The sequence below is a fragment of the Phocoena phocoena genome, chromosome 7, assembly GCF_963924675.1.
Source record: "Phocoena phocoena chromosome 7, mPhoPho1.1, whole genome shotgun sequence".
NCBI lineage: Eukaryota > Metazoa > Chordata > Mammalia > Artiodactyla > Phocoenidae > Phocoena > Phocoena phocoena.
In genome coordinates, this window is record NC_089225.1 from 106,972,521 (window position 1) to 106,989,104 (window position 16,584).

A 16,584-nucleotide genomic window follows, 5' to 3' on the forward strand; every position below is an offset into this window, starting at 1 on the left:
GCAGTATAGTAACAAATTCAATAAAGGCTTTAAAAACAAAAAATGGTCCACATCAAAAAAAATCTTAAAAAAAAAAAGATTTTAGGTAGATAAAAGACCGTGCTCAGCACAAGGACACGGTGATGAATCATGTTTAGATGACAGGAAAAGTGGTTTTCCATTCATTAGATAGTTGATTGAGTAAAACCAACTTGCAGTTGAAATATGCTTTAATACGTTTTCTAGAACATAAAATTACCCAAACTCTACGTGTGTTATATGCAAAGTTTTCATAGAAAGTGGTTTTGGAACATGAACTTAACACAAGACAAATTCTCTCCCTTGTTCATCTCTGGTTATATCATTAGGTCGCCGCTACCTTGCCCAGAGCACAAAGGTGCTGCGGATGCTGGAAGAGAGGCTGAAGGAGGAAGACAAGGACGTCATCACCCGGGAGAACGTCCTCGGGGCCTTGCAGAAGTTCAGCCTCAGGTGCTGACCGTGCAGTAGGTCATGGTGGCGCCTGTGACATCAACTTGGGGGTTTCTTAGCCACTGTTTTGTGCTTATTTGGTCCCAGTGACAATCCAAGATGCAGGTGATGTTTTTCAGTGAATGCTTAGAAGAGGTTGGGTGACTTTCTGAAGAAGAGCTGGAAAGCGTACCTCAGATCCACTAAACCATCCTGCTCCTACACTTTAAAGCACTGGTATATTCTCCTAATGACCATTATCTCATGCTGACCAGGTGCTAGATGCTAGATTGTGTCTCAGGCCACGTGCAAGGTTTGGAGATAAGCACGTGAATGCACCCCGCGAGAGCCTCCACCTGCAAGTGCCCACAGTTCACTGTGGGGGAGGCACGTGTAGATGTGCAGTCACAGTCGGGGGGTGGGTAGGTCGCTTTGTGGAAGTCAGGGGTGGAGCCTCCTGGTTCCTGGTCACCCATCTCAGCCGCCTGCGCTGTGGTCTCAACCTGGACCTGGTCGTGACTTGGGAGTGCTCCACATTCGAGATTTAAAACTCAGACACCTCTTCTTGAAGCAGATCTGACGTCCTCCCAGAGCTTTTTTTTTTTTCTAAATTGGCAGCATTATTAAGGTGTATTTTACATACCACAAAATTTACCCCTTTTAAGTGTACAATTCAATGATTTTGGGTACATTCACCGAGTTGTACAACCATCACCACAGTCTAATTTTAGAACATTTCCATCACCACAGAAAGAAACTTCATGCCTATTTGCAGTCACTTTTCATGCTTATCCCTCTCGCCCCAGGTAACCACCACTCTGCTTTCTGTAGATTTACCTGTACTGGTGTGGTCTTTTGTGACTGGCTTCTTTCACTTGGCATAATGTTTTTGAGGTTCATACAAGTAGCGTGTACCAGTGCTTCGTTCCTTTGTGTTGCCGAATAACATTCCATTTCGTGGACAGACCACGTTTTGTGTATTCATTCATCAGTTGATGATATCTTGGTTGTTTCTACTTTTTGGCTATCACGCATAATGCTGCTATGAACATTTGCATACACGTCTTTGTGTAGACCCATGTTTTCTTTTCTCCTGGGTGGGTATCTAGGAGTGGAATTGCTGGGTCATATGCTAATTCTTCCAGAATCCGTATTCCCTGATGACCACCTGACTTTCTCATTGACTACTAAGAATTTTAGTACCTTGAGTCCCCAACTTTTTCTCTCAGTCCCTAACTTTTTCTCTCAGTCCCTAACTTTTTCTCTCAGTCCCTAACTTTTTCTTCCCACCAGATGTGGTTAACATCTGACTGGCTCTCACTAATAAACTAAAACCTGAAAAGGGACATATTCTAAGTGTGTGTATGTTTTGTGGGGGGAAAGCTGTAGATGTGTAGTTCCTACTATTTGCCACGTCCCTGCTGATGAAGATTTCTCGTTCTACCTATATGAATTGAAAGAACTATAAATAATCTCCAGAGTTATTACTTCCCCAGATCATAGGAACATGTTTCTGTCGGTTTATAACGATGATTCAGCTTGGTGTTGACTCTATTTGAAAAACTTTTAGAAATTGAATAACTTCAGTTATTATAGCGCTTAGTCCCATCAGTTCTTAAGGTTGACGTGATAACATCCACTGTAACACGTTATGATGAGGCATTGAATTTTGTAAGATTTTACACCTGGGCCTTGGGTAGAAAATAATTCCATATAAATTGTATTACCCAGGTTACTAAACTGGCCTTACTCTATAGAGATCTGAATCAAAATGGTATTGAGCTCGTTTTATATGAGCTGGTCTTCTTTTTTTTTTTTTGGTCTTCTTTTTTGTGTTTCTTTACTTTTACATAGCTCAGAGTGCCTCAACTACATTATATAGACTAGACTTCAGGTAAAAATCTGTTTGTCAGTGAACCATTTCTATGACTCTGTTTCCTGGGTTAAGTAGACCAAAAGCTATCAGTAAATATTTATTAAGTATTTGAAGTAATACGCTGCTAACTCTAAATATTGAAAAGGAAACTTTCAGAGTAGGAAGTCTCCTTACTGCCTCATTTTTCTTTAAACCTTCAGTAACATCCCTGAAAGGTAAAGAATTTATTGTTGTAGTTTCCGTCGTACAGGTCTAACAGTAAGATATTCACCAGGGTCCGTAACTTCTGTGAAGGTTCTTTTCTGATAGGCATTCACACTACCATGTACTGTCACATGAAAGGTTTCCTGCTAACTCCCCGCAGGCTGTCTCATCCTAGGCGCCCACTGCAGACAGCGATGATTCAAGATGGCCTCATCTTCTGGCTGATTGACGTCTTGGAGGAGCCTGACAGCCTGTCAGACTACACGCTCGAGTACTCGGTGGCCCTGCTCATGAACCTCTGCCTTCGGAGCACAGGTCTCACTGTTGCTGTCCCCCTGCCCCCAGGCTCTGGAGTGCCCACGAGCCTGAAGCGTGATGTGGTCTGCCTTCCGTTTCCCTCCCAGAAAACTCAAAACAGAAAAAGAGTGAAGCATGTCCAGCTAGGTATAAAGCTATTGAATCCCTAAAGCCAAGATACCACTCTGGCCTTGGAAAGAATAATTTATACATATATGTATGTATATATATATATATATATATATATATATATATATATATATATATGCAGAACCCACATTAAGAGGAGATTGAATTACATTACGTTTTTCTTCATTTTCATTGCATTATTCAAAGGTAGGAAGTGAAGAATTATGATCTGTTTTATCTGAAGACAGAGAAGTATGTTCCCAAGATTCCACAGGATTAAGTTGGTGACAGAGCAGCGACATTAAACCAGGCTTCCTGCTCTTAATCACAGTCGCCTTCCCCACTCCACCTCGTACAGACAGCGATTCCCATGTGACATCTCAGGTCATTTATGTCTTGATCAATAAAGGGAGGGAGTGATTTTAGCTTTCCTGCAGGTTCCATCCCACTTAAATGATCTGTGCCCTGGGATAGAAGAAGCTTCCTTGGAGAGGTGCCACGTCCGGCCCATGGCTGACCTCTGTCTGAGAAGGTGTTGAGAAGGCGTTGGGAGAAGGTTACCTGGATAAATAGCTCCGGGATGTTTGTTAGAAGCTCCTTCACCCTCAGATGCCTTGGAATCTGAACCACCTAACTGTGTTGTTGACTGACTAAATGACTTACTTCTATCTTCTCTTTTAAAAATATAGCATATGCAAATTTCCTAGCTTTAAAACATTTATCAGATTATAATCGGCTTGTCTTTATTATCATCAGTTTATTTGCAATGATTGCCCTGATGATGTTTGGACTTCCTGAAATAGCTGGAGGATTTTTAAGTGATGGCCTGTGCACTTGGGAGGAGAGCATGGCCCTTTGACTCATCGTGCTTTCAGTGTAGTGAACAGCTCTGACCTCCTGAATAATAAGAACCGCCTCCACTTACTGAGCACTGGGAGTGTGCCACCCTATACTGAGCCGCCGGGACTTCCCTGGCGGTCCAGTGTTTACGATTCCGCGCTTCCAATGCAGGAGGAGGCTCAGGTTTGATCCCTGGTCGGGGAACTAGGGTCCCACATGCCGTGGCGCTCGGCCAAAAAAACACGAAAAACTGATGCTCTCTTTCTGTCTCATGGTCCTGTCTCCTTGTCTCACATTGCTTTGGGAAACTTTAGTGTTCACATCCTGAGATATACTGAGCTACTTAATTCTACATCGCCCTTTGAGGTGGACATTATAATCCCCAAGGGACCCCAGAGGAAGATATTGGGCCCCGAGTCGGTGAAGTGACTCACCCAAGGTCACACAGCTCACAGGCAGAGGAGCCAAGGTTCATATTCAAGTCTGCCTGACCTGAAACTGTGCCTCTGAGTTTAGACATGTCCTGTTTTGTTTCTCTCTTTTTCTCCTAAAGGGAAGAACATGTGTGCCAAGGTGGCGGGCCTCGTGCTGAAAGTTCTTTCGGATCTGCTCGGCCATGAAAACCGCGAGGTACCCAGTCAGCGCCGTAAACCCCGGGCTTGGGGGAGGGTGGCCCGGGGTACTTACTGCACTCGCCCTCTTCCAAGTATTTGTATAAGCTACGTCAGAGCTTTTATCATTTTTAAATTCTGGAACCCAGAAGAGGAGGCTGTTCCCTGGCTTCCCGTCTGTGAGCACAACTGCCGTTCGCTGGCCTGTACTGCTCCCTCCCGGGGGTTATTTTTTCCTCCTGGGCATCTCCCCCTGCTTCACTCCTCCCCCCATGTTGACACTCCTCTGCTGGGTTTAATATATGTCCATGGACATGTATGTAACATGAAAATATATTTAATATTATGGGTGTGCTCAATTTGTATAAATAACATTGCCCTCTAAATCTCATCCTTTTCTTCCATTTTCACTGTGTCTTTAGGACCTTTCTCTGTTGCTTTCTGTACGCCTAGGTCCTTAACTCTCGCTGCTGCACAGCAGCCCCTTGTTGGCAGCCCTGCCGTTTCACTTATCCAGTCCCCCAGGGGTGCCCTGTTTGCTTGCCTTCACCTCTCTGTGCCACAGCCGTCCTCGGTGGACGTGACTGCACTTCCCCCTCGAGGGCCCGAGCCGGAGCTTCCCTGGGGCGTAGACACTCGTCACTGCTGGCTCACCCCATATGTCAGTCTTGGGTCAGAGTCCTGCAGAACTGTCCTCAGGATGGCCGTCCTGGATTCTGCTCTCATCCGTGTGGTGGTCTAGCCAATGGGAGGCAAGCCCTTTTTAAATAAAATAGAGGTCTGGATCAGCTAACACACACTATGATTATTCTCTCACCCGCTTTCTACGAATGCCTTTGTGGAAACCATGACATCACTTTGCACCTGAAGCCAAAACCTCCACAAAGATCTGCCCTCTTTAGCCGGCTCTTGATATACGTTAAGAGTCAAACAGAGAAAAAGCCGACAGGAAAAAAAGGACAAAGTGTATAAATGGACAGTTTACAGAACAGTAAATCTTGATGGTCTGTAAATATGAAAAGATCTTCAATTTTGCTAGTAGTCAGGGAAATGAAAATAAACACAACTGTAGGATGTCTTCTCTTACCCATTAGATTAGCAGAAATGAAAAGTGGTAATAAATCCAGCTCTGGAAAAGGGTGGTGGGAAATGAGACCTCCCCCATTGCTGTGGAGAGTGTATGTAGCACGCAGTCCACTCGAAAGGGAAAGCCCGTTTATCAAGCGGCTGCCATGTTCCATGTCCCGTCTGGCTTGATGTTAGGGTTACTTATGTGAGTAAAGCATGGGTCCTGTCCCTGAAGAGCTCATGGAGAGACATAAGTATAAGTTTAAAAATATACTAAATCCTGGGAGTTAGCTGGTGGCCTAGGGGTTAGGATTCTGGGCTTTCACTGCCGTGGCCCAGGTTTAATCCCTGGTCAGGGAACTGAGATCCTGCAAGCCACGCAGTGCAGCAGGTAAGTAAATAAATACTGAATCCAGTGCAGAAGCAGAGGGAGGTATGTACAGGGAGCAGAGCAGCCTGTCTGGGGGCTTAGGAAAGGCTTCCTCTGAGGTATGTCTGAGCTGAGTTTTATTTTTTAATTAATTATTTATTTATTTTTGGCCACACTGTGTGGCCTGTGGGATCTTAGTTCCCTGACCAGGGATTGAACCCACATCCCTTGCACTGGAAGTACGGAGTCTTAACCGCTGGACTGCCAGGGAAGCCCCTGAGCTGAGTTTTAAAGGATGAACCATAGGTTTCCAGATAGACGTATATGGGAAGAGCATTCCCAGCAAGATGAGCTGCTAGAACCAGGCCAGGGCATGTCACAGCGTGCTGGCGGGGGGCGGGGGGCAGTCCCTTAAGTGGAATCTTTGTAGTGTGAATCCCAAGTGGCAGGAAGGAAGGAGCAGAGGGGGATGATATAGAGGCCAAACCTTGAAGGGCCCTGTGTCCTACAGTAAGGAGTTAGGACTTTCCAGGTAGTTTCTACAGAAGGTTCCCGAGGTCGGGGGAGGGATGATTTGGCCCATGCGGTAGAATCTTGGCAATGATACGATGGTTGGGTTAAAGGGTGAACGTAGAAGGCAGAGAGACCCTTTTGGAGGTCTCATGTAGCCTAGGTCATGGACGATGATGTCTGAACAAGGACTGTAGCGGCACCTATGGAAAAGATGGGTTCCCACTAAAGATGGCTTGGACACCCAACATTGGAGGGTAAGAAGAGAGAGGAATCAGTGATGCCTCCAAAGGTTCTAGCCTGAGTCATCAGGATGACATTAATTCAGCAATGACATGTAACGGGAGTAAACTTTGGGAGAGAACGATGCCCTTGGTTTTGAACTCTTAGTTTTAGCTGTTGCCCTGGGCCGTGCCAGTGGAGATGTCTGTCATTTGGAGACCTGCCTCCTGGAGCTCAGGGAGCTGTGAAGGTGGCAGTGCTCGCCAGCCAGGCTGTTCTCAAGGGTAGTGTGTGATGTTTGAGTTGTATGGTATTTGAGAACCTGAAAATGACTGTTTTTTCTCCCCTTAAAGATACAGCCGTATGTGAATGGAGCTCTGTACAGCATCCTTTCTATTCCATCCATTCGTGAAGAAGCAAGAGCAATGGTAAGAAAACGTGCTGTGGGGTTGGTCAGCTTCTGTCAGTGCCACGTTCAGAGGCTTTTAGAATAAGGGGTTCCTGGCGGGGCCCCAGGGAAGGGCTTCAGATAGCTTCTGAACTCCCTGAAATTGTATCCCAAATACGTATTTGCAGTTTTCTGGGGAGAGAGTTTGTGGTTTTTATCAGATTCTCAAGGGGTCCCAGCCGACAGGATTAAGAACCACAGCGTCAGAAGTTCCTAGAAGGTTTATTTTTTTGGAAAGTTGTAGACATTTTTAAAAATTTAAGTGACCCATTTTAATTGGGGGCTTTGGGAATGCTTATGGATTTCATAGTAGGAGAAACTTAGCAAGAAAATGATGAAACGGAGAAAAATCATCACCCAAATTTACCTCCAGGCTTCCTGGAGGATTGTAGCAGTGAGACCTGGGGCAATCAAAACACTCCTCTAATCTGCAGGCATTCTGATAGCAACCATGTGGAACAGATAAAACTGGCTGGAAAAGAGTTAACTGAATATTTAATGTGTTTACTTCAGTGTTTATATTGGAAGCATTAAAACAAACCTCAGGCGATTAGCATCTTCTTTTGAGATGACAAACGTTTCTAGATCTAATCAAAACCATTGGAGTTTTGTCCTTTTTCCTTATGACATGTGAAACCGTGTGTGCGTATTAAATGCTTAGAATGAAGGGATTAAATACATTTCCACCATCAAAACACAGGCTAAATTCAGTTTGAGAGCAATGAAGCATGTTCTTCCACGTGGCTTTGCTTACTTAGAAGAATTACTAAATCTTCTAATGGGTCTACAGTTACATCAGCAGTTATGCCAGAGACAAAAACTTATTTAAGATCCATTCTGTGTGGTCACGGTAAACAATGAAACTTAATTGCCTACTGCTTTTTTGGCCGTACGCGGGCCTCTCACCATTGTGGCCTCTCCCGTCGCGGAGCACAGGCTCCGGACGCGCAGGCTCAGCGACCATGGCTCACGGGCCCAGCCGCTCCGCGGCATGTGGGATCTTCCCGGACCGGGGCACGAACCCATGTCCCCCGCACCGGCAAGCAGACTCTCAACCACTGCACCATCAGGGAAGCCCTGCCTACTGCTTTTAAAGAAAAAATGAAATCTGCTTTTTCAGTACAGAATAGGGGAAGAGAAACTTGATTAAATTCTGCATGATGGTCATTCAGGTCAAAGAGAGGAATTGTCAACCAAGGCAGAGAACAAGGAAGAAAACATGGAGGTTGAAGAAAAAGAAAGAACAGAGGTGACATGGAGTCCAGAACCATGAAGGGCAGACATCCAGGGCACAGGGGTGGAGAAGGCGGACTTAAGGGCAGGAAAGGGACAGGCATCAGGTGGGGAAAAGAGACTCACTGTTGTCGGACACGAGGGGGGTGGCCCTTAGAGATCATCCAGGCCAGAGAGAAAAGAGGTGGAAGAATGGGGCAGCCTCAGAGCCCTGTGCAGCAATATCCTGAGGTCTCACACGCCTGTCATTGGAGCCCCAGAAGGAGAGGGGAGAGAGGGAATGGGCAGCAGAAGGGTTGAATCAATAATGATGGAAAACATAAACATAATAATAAGGCATCTAGGAGATCCCCAAAGGTTTGGAAATTAAACAGCACAATTGAGTTCGTTTTCTATTGCTGCATAAAAAATTACCCCAAAGTTTAATGGCTTATAAAAAATTACTGCCTCACAGTTTCTATAGGACAGACGTTGGGGAGCAGAATAGCTGTGTGGTGCTGGCCAAGAGTCTCTCCTGTGATTTTAGTGAAGACTTCAGCCGGGGAGCCGAGGGCACAAGGATCCGCTTCCAAGCTCGCTCTCGTGCTGGCTGTTGTCTGGGGACCTCGTTTCCTTGCCAGGGGACTGCTGCATAGGGCTTCTCTCCACCTGGCAGCTGGCTTCTCCCTGAGGGATCCCAGAGAGTCAGAGCGTGAGCAAGAGAGCAGCCACAGTCTCCTTTATGACCCAGTCTGAGAAGTGGTCACAGGACTGGCTCGGGTGCAGTGTGGGAGGGACAGCCCAGGAGCACGCGGTCCAGGAGGGGGGTTCGTCTTGGAGCCTGGCTGCCACTCGCTTCTAAGTCGCCTCTGGATCAAAGAAGTCGCAAAGGAAACTAGGGCTATTAATCGTTTGACATATATCACAGATGTTGCCCCAGTATTTCACTGGTGTTTTACTTATGGGGCTTTGGTTATATGACAGCTTTAATTATAGTTAAATCCATTAATATCTTCCTTTATAGTTTCTGACATAAGTTTCTAGACAGCCTCTGAATTACCGACTTTGAAAAGAAAATGTAGACCACTTAGATAGAGATGTAAGTAGCATATGCTTCCCTCTGGCATTTTAACAGGTATCAAAGTCATAAGCAAATGGAGGAAGCTTTTGGACACTTCACCTAAGTAGTTACCTATTTATTTGTAAGAGAGGCCTCTAAAGGAGGATATGGCTTCAACAGAGTTTTTCTAAAACCCTGAGATTTCCTCTCATTTCACTCTTATCCTTGAAGAGGTTTTTAGATTGATGGAGGGTATTACATCCTTTTCCTTTGTTATATAACAGTAATAACGGAAACCAGACAGTGAGGAGAACATTATCCATAATCTCACTGCCCTAACGTCTGCTCACACGCAAAGCCAGGGAGGAGGTGACAGAACTGACATTCAGGCCGTGCCGGGTATGTGTCAGCACAGTCCTTTTGGAAAGAAGTTCAGCAGTATATGTGACAAATTATGGAAACCTACATATTTTGGATTCATTCATTTTCCTCTGGTTATTGACGCAGAGGAGAAGAGCTCTGTGCATGGCAAGGCTCATTTCAATATTTTTATAATAGTGAAAAACCAGAACATAAATGTCTGGTAATAGAGGAATTGCTAATGAAATTGTGGTTCTTTTGCTCACAGTATTAGTAGCTATTGAAGATGATAATTAAGAAAAGCACTTTGAGACAGTATGGGAACTTTATTGTGTAATGAGGGATAAAAGCAGAATATGACATTGTAATAACTCTGTGTTTGCAACTGTGTAAAACATTTGTGTGCTTGTGGAAAATGAGAGAGCATACGTAAAAATTAGATTAGTACCAAATGCCACTATGGTGGTCTTAAAGTAATACCAACAATAAAAAAAAAAAAAAAAAAAAAAGGAGAAAAAGATACATGCGTGCCCTGAGGCCCATTTGAACTTTAAGAGACCACCAAGGTCTGGGGCCGGAGAGCAGATGCGATCAAGAGGGCCACCCTAATGCTACCCCAAGGGCTCCTGCACCCAGGGCTGGAGTAATTGTCGGCCAGGAGCTCTTCCCTGGGATCGAAACCCCAGCCAAACATTGCGCCCTGGGCTGGAGCAGACCAGATGCTCTGTCAAGGCTCTCAGAGTCTCTGGGAGAGCCAGGGAACTGGGCTCAGAAGCCACAAAGCCAGGAGAAATGCCCACACACTCCACGGGGCTGCTCCAGTGATATCCCCACTGTGCCTTGCACCAATGCCCCGGGGCCAGGCTCACACTGCAGTGCCAGAAACTCTGCTCTGCTGTCCCTGAAGGGCGGGATGCCGCCTGCCCAACCGTCACAAAGATGTGTGTTCCCCGCGTGCCTGATTCTTCACATTGCCCACTTCTGATCAGTCCCACATGGGTGCATTTGATTGGCAGGACCTAGGTCATCTGCCTGCACCCTGGCTGAAGGGAGCCTGGGAATGCTAACATGCTGGCTGCGGCCTTGGGAAATGAACACATCGTAGAGAAGCTCTTTTAAAAGTGTTCACAGCTACAAATGTAACAGTTGTCCATTACAGTTGGTAAGCCTGTCTGCTGTATTCCATGGCATCCCATCATGTGTGGGCCTTTCAAAATTAGTGTGGAGGGCTTCCCTGGTGGCGCAGTGGTTAAGAATCCACCTGCCAATTCAGGGGGACACGGGTTCGAGCCCTGGTCCAGGAAGATCCCACGTGCCGCGGAGCAACTAGGGCCGTGTGCCACAACTACTGAGCCTGCGCTCTAGAGCCCGTGCTCTGTAACAAGAGAAGCCGGCGCAGTGAGAAGCCCGTGCACCGCAGCGAAGAGTAGTCCCCCTCTCGGCGCAACTAAAGAAAGACTGCACGCAGTAACAAAGACCCAACGCAGCCAGAAATAAATAAATTTACTGAAAAAAAAAATTAGTGTGGAAATCTTACTGAGAGGATAAATTGATATGGCATTTTTAGAAAGCAATTTGACAATATGTATAATAGTCCTCAAAAATATTAATATTCTTTGCCCAGTAATTCCACTTCTGAAGCTCCATACAAAAACATGAACAAAGATTCATGTATCAAAATATTCATCACAGCATTACTGATCATAGTGGAAAACAGGAAACAACCTAAAGGTTCTCCAGGGTTCTGTCCTAACCCTCTTCTCTTCTCACTCTGGGGCCACCGGGAACCTTGTTTGCTCCCTTGCTTCAGCTACCAGCTCTCTCTTCTGAGCCAGAAACCCCTACCAGACACAGCAAACACAGTTTCAACCGTTTATTAAGCATCTCCTATGTGCCAGTCGTCAGACTAGATGCTTTTTCTATCTTTTTTTTTAGGTATAATTATGAACAGTGAAATGCACAAGCCTTTCATATACAGTTCAACGCATTTTGACAAATACACATATTTACATAACCAACACCCAATTATATCCTTTAAAAATCTCGTGTCAACTTGAGTTGCCATCCTTATTTTATAGTTGAGGAAAAAGGCTGGGAAGAGTTAAATAATTTGACCAAGGTCACATAGCTAGTTTATGGGGAAACGAGAATTACAATCCAGATTTAACCTTTCTAGAAGGTAATGCTCTGCTTTAGATGATGGGAACTCACCATGTTCAAAAGTGCACTGGGCACTTCTTCTTTGATTCAGTTAGAGCTGTTGATTCCAAACTGGCCTACCTAAAAAGGAGCTTACTGGCTCCGGTAACTGAAAAGTCCAGGCAGAAGCTTCAGGCGCAAGCTTCAGGCACGGCTCGATCAGGATTCACATGTCACTTGATCTGTTTCTCTACCAGCACCTCTGTACTCTGCTCCCTCTGCTTTGGGTTCAATATCAGATACACTTTCCCCTCGTCGGGGTAAGAAGGCCTCATCAGCTCCAACCATACGTTCAAGTCCCACAGAAAAGAGGAAGGAGGAGAAATAGACATTTATGGTCAAGTCAGCATCTTACCTCTACATGTCCCTGGAATTCTGTTAGTCAGAACTGAAAATGCTGATGTCAGTGTTTCGTAGTAAATAATACACGCTGTAATGACTTTATAATTATTTTGATAGAAAAAGAACGATGGCTGTTTAAAAAGAGGTTCTATTTGTTCTTTGACTTCTCTGAACATGTGGTTTTACTTTTCAAAGACCATTTTTGGCCCTAAAATCCAGTAGGCAGCGTATAACTACAGGGAAAACATGGGAGAGAAACCACCTCCCCAGACAACATACTGCCAAAGCTCAAAGGAGGACTTACACAGTAAAATTTTACGATAGCTTTTTAAAAAATAAATGTGTTATGATTGGGTCAGATAGTCAACCAAGAATAAAATAATTTCCTTGTGAAAACAACAAAAAGAATGTTTAGAACTGAGTAGAGGATTTTTATTGTGCATATCCCTTCCTCCTGAAAAAAAAAGTTTTTTGGTTTTTGGTTTTGTTTTGTTTAAATTAATTTATTTACTTTTGGCTTCATTGGGTCTTCGTTGGGTTGTGCGGGCTTCTCATTGCGGTGGCTTCTCTTGTTGTGGAGCACGGGCTCTAGGCTCGAGGGCTTTAGTAGTTGTGGCTCTCGGGCTCTAGAGCGCAGGCTCAGTAGTTGTGGCACACGGGCTCAGTTGCTCCCCGGCATGTAGGATCTTCCCGGACCAGGGCTCGAACCCGTGTCCTTCGCATTGGCAGGCGGATTCTTAACCACTGTGCCACCTGGGAAGCCCTGTTTTTTTTTTTTTTTTTGATTAGGTGAAACTACTCCATTAAAAAGTAGTTTCCCCCCAAAACTGAAATGTTAACTCTTACTCTCTCCAATGCTTCTAGGGAATGGAAGACATCCTTTGCTGCTTCATCAAAGAAGGCAATGCTGAAATGATCCGGCAGATTGAATTTATCATCAAGCAGCTTCATTCCGGTCTGTTCAATGCAAGAATCTATTATGTATCTTTGGAATCTTTCACATATGCTAGAAAGACACGTGGGCTTTCTTAGAGGGGCTTGTCATATCTTAGAATTCATTCAAGAGGCCTTAAGGGAGGTGGGGAGACCCAAGCGAACCCACAAATGAAAGTTCAGCCAGGTAGCCGAGGCCACTTTGTCCCATGATCAATGGTCTCTCATCACACTTTTGGCTTATAGTCAACCAGAAGAGCTCAAAAGCAGTTGCAGAAACCCTTCTCTAACTGGAAGTTCTCTTTATGTGGGCCTCCCCCTCCTAACTATTTCCCCCAGACCACTAGGGCGGCCGTCCCAGGGTCCGAGGGTCAGATAATGAAAACAGATGCCAATCTTTCCGGCACCACCGTGGAAAAGGCCCTCGTCCTCCCACGTTCATTCGCTCCAGAAGAATTCATGTTGCCAACCAGCAACGTGGGAGGATGTGATCCCCTTCCTTCCATTACTGTGACCACCCACATCCCATAATAAGCAGTAAAGGAAGGTAAAGGAAGCTTTGGATGGGACCAGGTGGTGGGGACGCTCTTAGCTCTTTCTCTGGCCCCCTGATGCCTTGATCCTGACTTGTACACAAGCCAGAGGCACCTGGCACTGCCAGCATCCAGGGTCAAGCTTGTCACTTACGTCTTTCTGCATGCCCTTGTCCACATCACTGAAAGTCCAAGTGCACAGATTCTGTTCCTCACACGAACGCAGGTAAAAATTGAATCTCCTGATCTCTAATCCCAAGGCAGCAGCTTGACCAAGGCCGAGCAAAAGGGAAATGCCTGAAGCCCTTCACTGGAGGAAGCCCACAGGTGGCTCTCCCAGCTCCTGGTTCACAGCTGGGGCTGCACAGGGCAGTCACCTGGGGAGATTTGAAAACCCCCAAGGTAGCACCCCATGCCAATTAAATCAGAATCCCTGGAGGAGCCCCAGGTACAAATAGTGTTTAAAACTCCCGGGTGATTCCAGTGTGCAGTCCTGCCTCGGAGGGACACAGAAATGGAGAGGCAGAAGGAGGGGGTTAGAGGTCTCCCCATCAACAGGAGGCGGCCAGGAGAGCAGCTGGTGAGGTTAAAGCTTGGCTGCCTTCAGGCTGGGGGCCCATTTCCACTTGAATGTCCTCCCCTTTGGTTTTTATGGAGCAAGTATAATTCATCCCGGATTCAGGTGGGGAAGGAACAGATTTGTATTTTCTGCAGCTACTGCATTTCTGACTTTGCACTTCCATTCTGCTAGGCGGGCATATTGAAAAAAATAAAAGGAAATAAAACCTAACCTTAGTCCTGGCCGAGGTTACTCCCTAACCTTCTCTGTGTAGGCCACAGTTGGGAAGGCAGGGGAATGCTGGGAAAAGTTGTTGCCTATCTGCTCTGAGGTCACTAGCTATGCCGAGACCTCCCTCCCAGGCCAGGAGTCCTCTGCAGCGTCAGGGTCGGGTTTGGGTTGGGAACCTTCAAGGCTGACTCTGTTTCAGTCAGTCTATCGAGACACACCTCTATTTCCTTGTCAGTCTTCCCTCCTCCCAGGCAGCCAGAAAGCAGTGTGCCTTGTCTCTCTGGCCAAGAAAACATCTCTTCCTCTTACATAAAGCTGGCCCTTGGACCGGCACACTAACGAATGTGAGGACGAGGGGTCAGTCTACGTTTCCGTAAGGGATGTGCTTTAGCAAGAGGTTGTCCTGCGCAGAGCCAAGGCCTTACAACCTTGTGTGTTCAGGACAGACTTGGGGTCTACCTGCTCAGCTCCGGAAGGTCCAGTTTAAATGGAGTGCCTACAGTGGTTCTTTTTCATTTCAAGCACAGAAGCTGTTCTGTATCCATAGGACAGTGGCAGGACTCCAGAGACGATGACCCAGGAGTCTGCTACTTTGAAGCAAAATTAGAAAGTCATTGAATATGTGGGTGGAGGACCAGATACATACACATAAATACCTTACCTGTCAACAGCTATCAAGGCAAAATGAATCTGCAAGCATCATGCTTAAACCTAGAGGAGGGGGAGCTGGAGAGTTCCCATCTAGTCCAGTCTTCCTCCTCAAGGGGAAGTTGATAGCCGAGTGGGAGTTATGCAGTGAATCTTAAACTAGTAAATCTAGTTTTAGATTTAACAATCTTTTTTTAAAGTATCGGCTTTCTTGTTTTATTTTAGTCAACATGAAAACATGTACATGGGTTTTCATAACTCAACTCCGTCTCAATCCTCTAGCACTCTTTTTCTAGTGGAGTTTTAAGGTCCTCAAGGACAAAAATTCCCATGTATTTTAGAACTCTAACCCCACAGGAGGGAAAGGACTGCTCTGGCGAAGCCTAAGGGGAACTCCCGGCCTGGTGATGTGACGAGTGGAAGTGAATGGCCAGCAGCAGCAGGGAGTTTTGTCCGTGACTCCAGCGCTCAGCAAGGGGGACCGGCAGATACCAGCCGGTCACCAAAGAGAGGACAGGGCGACCTGACTGGTCACTGGGCAGAGCAAGGCGGAGCTGGCTTTCCTGGAGGGCCCTCAGGAAAGAAGGGATGCTGGTAGCTCAAGCGCCCTGTTGTTGGGCCCACAGCCCAGGGAGCAGTGTGGGAAGCAGGGCTCGTGTCTCCGTCCTCCCGGAGAGGAGGAGCTGAGGCTCGTAAGGGACTTGGGTTCACAGGACTGCACATTGTTCCGAAAGTAGGTTGAGTCTGAGCCCACAGGCTCGGGGGAGGGGGCAGTGTGGCTGGACTAGCCTGTGGCCTCATGAAATAGCTGAGATTCAAAAAAAAAGGCCTTTCCATATTTGAAGAAGAAAGGTTTAATTTACAATTGGTAAATATAGCAGCCTCCCCACTGTGAAAGCCACTTACCGAAGGTGGGAAGGAGCAGTGCTGTTCAGGGGCTGGGAGGGCATAGAAGTTGGGTAATTAAGCTTCAGCCTGGATGCAGGTAACGCAACATCCTCCAGTGTGCAAAGTAGCTTCCACGACAACGGCACAGAATGAGGGCTGCGTCGAGGACAACGGGAGTCCTGGCGTTTCTACGGATTCCCTTCTAGGAAATGGTTTTGGGGTTTGGTTAAGTCTAGGTGCATCTACCGCCTTCCTGAGTGTGCTGGACAGTGTCTTCAGCGCCTTTGTTTCCTTCTGTCCTCCTGTTTCCTCTTTGATTTCCTTTCCTCTTCTCTCCGGCTTTCTTTACTTTCTTGTCGTCTGTTCAATAAATGGGTGATAATAAGGAAGGTGCTGAGTAGGTCAGGTGCTCTGGCCCCAGGGGCTCACAGGCTTCGTTTACCTGTCTCTGCAGCAGCTAAAGGATTTTGTTGACCAAGGCTCCCAACTGTGGTTGCAGTTATTCATTGATTTTTTTTCTTTGTAGAAGAGCTACTGGACGGTGTTCTTGAATCTGATGATGACGAAGATGAAGATGATGAGGTAAGTTAGAGG

General features: G+C 46.1%; 1 protein-coding gene across 3 annotated transcripts in view; it reads left to right on the top strand.

Moving 5' to 3' along the window:
• Positions 1-16,584, top strand: part of ARMC9 (armadillo repeat containing 9) — a 119,736-nt gene that overhangs the window by 55,767 nt on the left and 47,385 nt on the right. For all 3 annotated transcript variants that reach the window (XM_065881216.1, XM_065881219.1, XM_065881218.1), the window contains 6 exons: positions 348-471; positions 2,706-2,845; positions 4,350-4,426; positions 6,931-7,005; positions 13,063-13,153; positions 16,517-16,572. In XM_065881216.1, the coding sequence (XP_065737288.1) occupies positions 348-471; positions 2,706-2,845; positions 4,350-4,426; positions 6,931-7,005; positions 13,063-13,153; positions 16,517-16,572 (563 nt within the window). The remainder of the gene's footprint in view (positions 1-347; positions 472-2,705; positions 2,846-4,349; positions 4,427-6,930; positions 7,006-13,062; positions 13,154-16,516; positions 16,573-16,584) is intronic.